Consider the following 9,231-nt stretch of genomic DNA (forward strand, 5'->3'; position numbering starts at 1 on the left):
ACACGCACGATCGTCGGAGGGGAAATGTCGCTGCCTCTGCCGCTGTTCGCGTCGGCAGCGGAGAGGGGAAATGTCTTTAGCGCGGTCGCTACAGTCCGTGTTGACAAAATGTATACGCCTGTGCGTTGCGGCCTTAATCTAAATCTAATTTGGCCCTTCCTGGGTAAATTAACTTTGGGCTTCATGCCCGCTTAAATGTACAGTTGTGTGTGTGGGTGTGTGGCTAATCCTAACTTATTTCCCTATACTAATTACTAACTTAACTATAAACTTAACTAATATGTACATAATTTACAAAAATAGGGGATTGTGACATCGTCACACTCCACCCTATCTTCGGGAGGGGTGGAGAGTGATGATCACCTTCCCGCTGCGGTTAATCTGGACGCGGAAGCGTTGATTCGCCTTCTCCTCCAGAATCCGGATTGTCCGTCGTCTTAACGTCGCCAGGCGCCCGTGAATCCGGCGGAGCAGGGCGGCTGGCAATGTGCCGTTGGGCGTGGTCCACTCCACTGGGGCCGGTACCCAGCGGGGAGGGTCGAGGGCTTCCTCGTCGGCGTCCAATGATGACTCGTCGGACGAGCTGGGCGGGCTGTCTGCCCATGGTGCGCTCCGGCGCCGGGCTCGGCGGCGTGGGGTCGGTGATGGTGGTGGGCCATTCGACGGCGGTTGGGCAACCGGTGGGTTGCCGACTGGCAACTGGGCCATCTGCGGGATGCCGAGCTCCTCGCTGAGGTCCTCCGCCCTTCGGCGCGCCTCTTCTGCGGCCAGCTCCGCAATGGTGGGCAGGCGGGGTCGAGGATCGCGACTGGCGGCCACCGCGGCGCATCGGGCGGTAGCGTGAGGACCGGGGTATGGTCTCAAGCCAAATATTTCTTCGTAGGAGGGCGGAGGGGGTCGGCTGCGACTGGCAGTGGCTGGGGCCCAGCTTTGTAGCGGCGTGGTGCTGGGTGGAGTCCAGCGTGGGGGTGGCGATCGCGGGGCGTAGGACCAGCCACTGTCCTGGCTAGTCTCGTCCTCGTCGGCCGAGATTTTCGATGCCGATGCGTCATCGGCGGGTCCGGTGCAAGGAGGTCGCGAGGCGTCTGACTGGCGGCCCTCCCGGCTGGCCTCGTCCTCGTCGGCCGAGATGGTTGACGCGGTGTTGGTGCCGCTTCCCCGGTCGAATACGTCCACCGGGATTTCTCCGGAGCATTCTATCAGGGCGGCTTCTACCTCGCCCATGTACGGCGGGGCCCGGTTGTCGCTCGGGTGCGGCGGTGTGGTGCGCCTCCTCCGTATGTCACGGCTGTCTTCCGCGGTGGGGTCGTACAGGACGGTCGCGTCGCTGTCTTCGCCGTCATCGCCGGTTGGGTTATAGTGACGAGGTGTGTGGTTGTCACGGCCCTCGTCGTCGGAGACCAGGTCGTACGCCGCGCCCAGAGGTCCGAGAGCAGCGACCGCCTGCGGCTCTTCTCTGGGGGTTTCCCCGTGGGATGGGCCACCTTGGTTGAGGCCCATAACTGCCTCGTCCAGGGTGTCGAAGGCGTCAACCAGTTCTCCCAGGGTGTCTTCCACCAGGTGGTCGAAATTGAACCAGTCGTCTGGCGGGGAGACGGCTGGGTTCTGGGCGTCCTCGGCGTCGGCGGAGGGTGCCCGATCTCCGGGTGGAGCATCGCGTGGTCGGGGCGGAGTCAGATCGACCCGAAGGGGTCCGAAACGATCGTCACGTGGCACCTCTTCCTCGTCATTGCCGTTGTGGGGGGCAACTTCCGGAGGAGGCGCCTGTGGCCCTAGGTGGCCGGTGCGCAGGGGTGCCTGGAGCGGCATGCCCCTTAAGGGTGCTGGGTGGGGTCCAGCGCCGTCGTGTTGGTGGCCATCCTCCTCGTCATCGTCGCGGAGAACGACTTCCGGAGGGGTCCGTTGAGGCCCAATGAGGCCGGCGAGCAGGGGCACCAGGGGTGGCATCCCCTCTGTAGAGGGCCGACGGGGCCCTGCGTGGTTGCCGGAGTTCGTCTCCTCCATGCTGTCGGCGTCGATGGCGACGTCGACGGGTAGAGCCCGTGGCCGGAAGGGGCCGGCGAGGCTGCCGCCGGGACGTGGCTGACTTGGGCCGGCGCCGTGGAGTGCCTGTAGGAGCTCGCCAACCGCACAGTACATCCACGAGTTGTCCTGTGTCGGGGCGGGAGTCGGCGGATGGCCTTGTCCGTCCATACTTTTGGCTGGTTGACGTCCTTTGTGGCGACGGTGGTCTGGCGAAGACGTGGCAGTGGCTCTGCGTAGATGCCGGTGTCAGGCGTGCTTTGCCTGCGGGGAGCGTGGCTCGTTGTGCCTCTTGGTAGGCTGGCTGAGGACTGTTGCTGTAAGGACAGAGAAGATTATTTTAGTGTGTTGCCCTGGGCCCTACCTAATGGAGTGGGCTAGGGTTGGCTACGACTACGGCTTTTGGAAAGAGACGCATGTTCACCCCACTAGGGGGTTCGGGACGTTGGACAGGCGCGCCTGTCAACAAGTGGCCCCTGTGAAACATGGTCATCTCCCCCTACATGGGTGCTCGTCGCTAGTGTTGGCGGCGCGGGATGGGTCCTCTGCGCCGCGCGGTCTTGGCTGCTGACTGTGCGTCCAGGATGGTGTCGTCGGCATCCTCGATTGTGGTATCTCCGGCGTCGGTGTCTTCCCGGTGGGTTCCGGCTTCGGTGTCTTCCTCATCCTCGTGGTGGTACGGCTTCAGCTGGTTCAGGCTGGCGGTCCGCCGGCGTCGGCTTCCTGGCATGTGCAGTTGCACGATGTTCGGCGATGGGAACTTCGCTACCCTGAAGGGTCCTTCGTATTTCGCAGCTAGCTTTGCGGCAAAGCCCTCGGCTGCGTTGGATAAGGCGTGTCGTCGTACTAGGACCATGGATCCAACTGGTGGTCTCCACGTCCTCCGGCGTAGGTTGTAATGACGGCTCTGCTCGGCGGCGGCGCGGTCAGCGTTGTTTCGGACGACGTTGAAGATGTTCCGGAGTTGCTCGCTTCGCTCTGTCGGGGAGATCTCTGGGGTGCCTCGTCCGGGGGTAACTTCGTCGTACAGCGTCTTCGGGAGTCGCGGTTCTCGGCCTTGTACCAAGAATGCGGGGCTGAATCCGGTAGTGTCCGAGACACTACTATTTATGGCCAAAGATATCTCCGGTAAGAGTTGATCCCACTCGTTCTGCTGGCCTCCATCCAAGTATTGGGCGATCATCGTCTTGATTGTTCGATTTGCCCTTTCCGTTGGATTCTGTCTCGGAGTGTAGGGCGCCGTGTGCTGCAGCTCCATCCCTAGCGACTGGCAGAACTTCTGGAATGAGCGGCCGGTGAACTGCGTACCGTTGTCGCAGACAAATGTTCGGGGAACACCGAATCGGCTCAATATCCGCTCCCTGAAGGCTCGTTCCAGATGTGTGGCGGTAGCTTTGCGAAGTGGCACTAGCTCCACCCACTTGCTGAAGGCGTCCAGGAATACTAGCAGCATCGTGTTGCCCTGTTTCGACCGCGGCAGTGGGCCGACGAAATCTGCGCATAGGATGTGGAACGGCTCCTCGACCTGTCGAATAAACATTTGACCTGCGGGCTTTTCTTGGCTCACCTTATATCGCTGACAAGTGGGACAGCGGCGAACGTACCGAGCCACCTCGCGGAACAATCCAGGCCAGTAATAGCGCTGGGCCACGCGAGTGCTGGTTTTCCGGACTCCTAGATGACCGGCAGTGGGGTGATCGTGGCACTCTTCGAGTACTCGCTGGCGGTAGTCTGACCCTACGCAAAGTTTCCAGGGCGTGTACTCCTCCTCCTCCGGACGGAGTCCAAGGCGACGATATAGCTGGCTATTCTCCTCTCGATAATCCGGAAACTTTGCTGGTTCGGTCCGAATCCTCTGGAGCATCCTCGTGATCCACTTACAGTTGACTCCTTGTACCTCCGCTTGCTGCACTATGGGCAGCGGTTGGCGAGAAAGGGCATCGGCCACTAAGTTCTGGGCCCCCTTCCGGTAATGGACGTCGTATTGGTACTGCTGTAATTCCAGTGCCCAACGAGCAATCCTGCCTGTTGGATTGTCGATGGAGTTCAACCACTTCAAGGAGTGGTGGTCTGTGAGGACTTCGAAGCGGTATCCCTCGATGTAACACCGCATCTTCCGAATCGCCCAGACGATGGCGAGACACTCCTTCTCAGTCACTGAGTAGTTCCTCTCAGCAGTGTTGAGCCGGCGGCTGGCGTACGCTATCACCCTCTCGTTTCCATCGATGGTCTGTGTGAGTACGGCTCCGATTCCGTAGTCACTGGCGTCAGTTTGTAGCACAAACTTCTCTGCAAAATCTGGGCAAGCTAGAATAGGGGCTTCGGTCAGCAGCGTCTTCAGCTCCTGGAAGGCCTGGTCTTGTCTTTGGGTCCATTTCCATTGGTGGCCCTTCTTCAGCAGCGATGTCATGGGTGCCACAACATCGGCGAAGTTCGGCACGAAGCGGCGATACCAGGAAGCGATTCCCAGGCATCTGCGTAGCTCCTTCAAGTTCGTCGGCGGTGCGAGTCCACGGATCGCAGCGACCTTGTCCGGATCCGTGTGAATTCCGGCTTCGCTGATCACGTGACCCAAGTACACGATGCGGCGCTGGAAGAAATGACACTTCCCTCAGTTGAGGCGCAGGTTTGCGCAGCGGAGGCGTCTGAAGACTTCTCCCAGATTGGCGACATGCTCCTCCAGTGTGGAGCCGATGACAATGATGTCATCCAGATATGCAAACGCGTGGGGTTCCATATCCGGACCGATGACCGTGTCTAAGGCGCGTTGAAACGTGCGGAGTGAAGTCCGAAAGGCATGACTCTCCAATGAAACAACCCTCTTCCGGGAACGGTAAACGCCGTGCACTCCCGGCTGTCCGGGGCCACTGGGATTTGCCAATACCCATTTTTGAGGTCCAGCGTCGAGATGAATTTCGCGTTTCGGAGTCGCTCCAAGATTTGATGGATCCTCGGAAGCGGATATGCGTCCGGCACGGAGTGCTCGTTAAGCTGGCGGTAGTCCACGCACATGCGGACTTCGCCATTCTTCTTGGCCGCGATTACGATGGGCGCGCTGTGTGGGCTTTTCGATGGTTCAATGCGTCCGTCTCGGAGGAGTTCATTGATCTGCTTATCAATGACGGCCCTCATGGCTGGATTCCGTGGAAAGTACCGCTGTTTAAGGGGTCGATCGGTGCGCATGAAGATGCGATGCTCTGCGATGTGTGATACCCCTGAAAGAGTATCAAACTTGGCCAGTTCCTGGTCCAGAAACTCCTTCACCCAAGGCTCGGGGTAGTCCGGCGTCTCGGGTTCCTTTGTCTGGAAAGAGACCTGATCCTCTGTGGGATGACTCACCGAATTGACGGTTCCGCATAGGGGCGGGCTCGGCTCCGGCGTTTCCTCGACGTGATCCTGGAAGCGGACACGTTTTGTGGAGGTACGGAAGGGATTCCGTTGCACGGCTGTGGCATCTGCCACGGGCAAAGCCTGTCTCCAACAGGGCGGCTGGTCCTCCGTCGCTGGTGATGTTGTGCCTCGAAACGGCGCTCGAGGCGAGGTACTTGGCTGGTCGTCGGGATCGGAGCATGGCTCCCTTGGCTGCCCTCGATGGGTAGAGCGTGGCTCTCCTTGGGCTGTCGTCTGTGGCTTCTCGGCGTGAGTGGAGTGTGACTCCGTTGTCGTCCTTCGCTGATCAGAGTGTGACTCTGCGTGGTGTGCCATTGGTGGCTCTTCGGATGTGGAGCGTGGCTCCGTCGATGTGCTTCGTTGCTCAGAGCGTGGCTCTGAGTGGTGTGCCATTGGTGGCTCTTCGTGGTTGGAGTGTGACTCCCTCGTCGTTCTTCGTTGGTCAGAGCGTGGCTCTGCGGGCTGGTCCCGTGGGTTGGAGCGTGGCTCCCTTCGCTGGTCAGAGCGTGGCTCTGTTATTGGTCTCCGCTGGTCAGAGCGTGGCTGTGTTGTTGGTCTTCGCTGGTCAGAGCGTGGCTCTGTTGTGGGTCTTCGCTGGTCGTCCGGTCGCAGTCGGAGGGTCTGCCCGCCGCAGAGCAGGGTTGCTCCGATTCCACAGAGGAAGTCCATTCCTAGGAGTATGTCGTCCAGTGCGTCCGACATCACAAGGAGAATGGTGGGCGTCCGTTCGCTTCCGAGGTAGATATTTGCCGCCAGAGCTCTGGTCAGCTCGCGGCATGTTCCGTCGGCGAGTTTTACCTGGGTACGGATGTCCCGTGTGTTCCTTCCGTTGTCCAGCATTTGAGCCAGCCCTTCGCTAATAAAGCTGTGGGTGGCTCCGGTGTCCAGGGTAGCTGTGAACCGCTGTCCCTCCATGTGGATGGTAGCGCGGATGCGTCCCTGGTACTGATGGAGAGTGTCTCCTATTGACTTCGGGGATACGGAGGGTTCCTCGGGTGACTCCCGGTCACACGAGGCCCTTGCCCGTGTCCCGACGGTGGCTGTCGGCAACAGTCAACCGTCCTGCGTCCTCGTTGGCCGCAATCCCAACAGAATAGGATCCGTGGGTTCCTGCATTCGGCTTCGAAGTGACCGGATTGGCCACAGTTCCGGCAGGCGTTGCGAACGTTGACGGCTTCTGGTCGTGGTGCCACTGCACTCTGGCTGGTGCAAGCGTTCCGGCTAAGGGAACCGTTGAGGGCGTTGCCTGAAGAGGGCGCCTGTTGAGGTCGTCGAGTGGGCATCCTGTCTCCGTCGGCTGCGTAGCTGGCTCCTGTGGCCTGGCGTTGAGTCGGGATCCGGTTCTCAAGCGCTCTTCCGCCTCGGCTGCGTGTCTCCTCGTAGTTGGTCACGAGATGCGTTAGCTCGGTCAGCGTGCGGAAATCCTGCCTCCGGGTATAGAGTTGATACTCCGGCAGCATATTTTCGTAGATCCTCTCCAGCTCCTTGTCCGAAGAGAATCCGGCCCGGCGCATCTGCAAACGGATGTCGATAAGGTATTCCTTAAATGGCTCGTTGGGCTTCTGGAAGTGCATCCTTATCTCATCCTCCAGCCGCTGATAGTATCGCGGTGGCAGGAAGAAGTCAAGGAACTCCCGGCGGACCTCGATCCAGCTGGCTTGTTGGAGTCCGCTCGTGCGGAACCAACTTTCGGCTCGGCCGGCCAGCAGCACCACCAGGGCTTGGGCCAGATATCTCCGGTCGATCCGGCAGGTATCGGCACGCTCCTCGATGTGCTCTATGAATCCTAGTGGATCCGTCGTCCCGTCGAACGAAAGGCCCCACTTGGTCATCCGATCGATTAAGATTGCTCCCAAGCCGGCTTCACTCGGGGAATGCGCAGATCGCGCAGGCTCCTCCGCCTTCGGGCGTCGCCCGGTGGCTGGTGACGTACTGCGTGGTAAGAAGAGCGAGGGTGGTATCAATGATGCCGACGTGGTCGGTTCCGGAGAGATGAGAGACGGATCTAGCGGTATAGGTCACTTGACGTCGCCGGTGGGCGCGTTCCCGAACCGGCGTTCCAGTTCGTCGAGTCGATCCTGGATTTCCTCGGAATTGTTAGGCTGCCGCGAGAATGCTATGAGCCGCGCACGTTGCTCATCTACCGTGCCGCTTCGGTCGAGTCCGAACTCGCCGAGGATGGTTTCTAATTCCATCTTTTTGTGGTAGCTTATCCATGTGACGCCCATGGTTCGCAGGATTCGCGGGGAACAAGGATCAGAAATAACAACGGGTCTCGAGAGAGTGAAAATGGCAGGATACCGGTGGCAACGACTGGATTCTATATCGCCGGACACGAGTTTGCTTGGAATGGATCTCGCAGGATCCGCACTGTGTGCACGTATACCCTTGATTCGGATCTCGCAGGATCACAGAGAATTTTACTTTATTATATCTTATTGGTGTTTTATTATATTTATTTCAATCTTATTGTTTATTCTTTAATATTTATTTATCCTTATTTATTCGTATTTTATTATTTTGATTTATCGATAGTTTATTTATTCGGTTTCGATTTAATTTTATCCGGTATTTTTATTCGTTTATTCGTTTCCAGTATTTTTTTTTTTCGGCGATCGATTATTATTTATTCTTTTAGTATTTATGCCTGCGATTATTATTTATCCGTTTATTTTATTTTATTCAAATAAAATTATTCCTGGATTTATTTTGATATTGGTTTATTATTCTGTCTGGATTTGTTTAATTATTGTTATATTTGAGCTTATTTAATTTTTATTATATTTTGGCTTATTTAATTTTTATTATTTCGATTTATTATTTGGATTATTTATTTATTTGAATCCTTATTATTTTTTTATAATTTTTTATTATGTTCTCGGCGGCAGGATTCTTTGAGGGTTCGCGGGTGTCCTCGACGTGGTTGAAGGATTTTGAAAATCTTCCCGATGTGTGAAAGGATACGACGATGAGTGTGATGAGTTGATTTCAAAGGGTGTAACTGCGAGCGATTTGTGTTCAACGAGGTGGTTCTGCGATGTGTATTTTATGAGCTGATCTTCCGAAGTCTGTCCCTCCTAGCGAGGGTCCCCTGTATATATTGATGCTTAAACTAGCCGACGCTGCTGCCGCGGGCAGAGCAGAACTGGAGATGTGTGTGGGCCACGTGTGTGTGTGCTTGCGCGAAGCGTCCCTCTGCCGGCGTTGACGCTGGCAGTGACGTTGCCTACGAATTCTGGCGTGACTGTACCGCTTGTTTTTGGCGACGATGCGTATGCACCAATGGAAATTTACCACGCGTTTTTTCTATTCCCTTTTCTCCTGTACTTTTGCAGATTTTTGTCGGCGACCGTAAGTCGCGACACGTGGGACGAAAATTTCTTACACTCGCAAAAACGAATGTGCGCTGATCGAAAAATATGTTTATATAATATATTTCCTGATTAAATTTTCTATCCTCGTCCTTTAGAAAACTAAATTTCCCTGCTTTTGCCTTCGCGAAAAATTTATATTATTTATTTTTCCTACTAGCAAATTCTGGTTTTCGGCCAGTGGGGCTTTAATCCACTGAGAAAAATTATCCTAGCTGTCCTGACCGGTCCCTGTTCGGGCGCCATCTGTAAGGATGTGTCTTAGGCCGGGGTAAACCTCAGCGGCCCAGGATTCCTCTCCAGAAATATTTGTATTTTTACAGACGGCCAGGACATGGACGCCGAATTTTTAATGAATTTTCTAGGGGAAAAATGGCAGCGAAAAGGGGCTCGTTTTCAAAAGGGGAACTCTGGCTTCGGGAAAATGGGAATCTTGGACGGTCACCCT

The 9,231-nt window shown here is 56.5% G+C and overlaps 2 protein-coding genes across 2 annotated transcripts; both read right to left on the bottom strand.

Moving 5' to 3' along the window:
- Nucleotides 1-330: 330 nt before the first annotated feature.
- On the bottom strand, nucleotides 331-2,193 carry LOC108086065 (AF4/FMR2 family member 1-like). Its single transcript, XM_017182886.3, has one exon. It carries the CDS (start codon nucleotides 2,191-2,193, stop codon nucleotides 331-333), a length of 1,863 nt encoding a protein of 620 aa, XP_017038375.3.
- A 2,586-nt stretch (nucleotides 2,194-4,779) lies between these two features.
- On the bottom strand, nucleotides 4,780-7,640 carry LOC138928440 (uncharacterized). The gene is made up of 3 exons (XM_070285514.1): nucleotides 7,435-7,640; nucleotides 6,471-7,344; nucleotides 4,780-6,411 (listed from the first exon to the last, which is right to left on the bottom strand). The coding sequence occupies exons 1-3, from the start codon at nucleotides 7,638-7,640 to the stop codon at nucleotides 4,780-4,782; spliced, it is 2,712 nt and encodes a 903-aa protein (XP_070141615.1).
- Between the last annotated feature and the right edge of the window lie 1,591 nt (nucleotides 7,641-9,231).

This window comes from Drosophila kikkawai, chromosome 3L, assembly GCF_030179895.1.
Source record: "Drosophila kikkawai strain 14028-0561.14 chromosome 3L, DkikHiC1v2, whole genome shotgun sequence".
In the NCBI taxonomy this organism is placed as follows: domain Eukaryota; kingdom Metazoa; phylum Arthropoda; class Insecta; order Diptera; family Drosophilidae; genus Drosophila; species Drosophila kikkawai.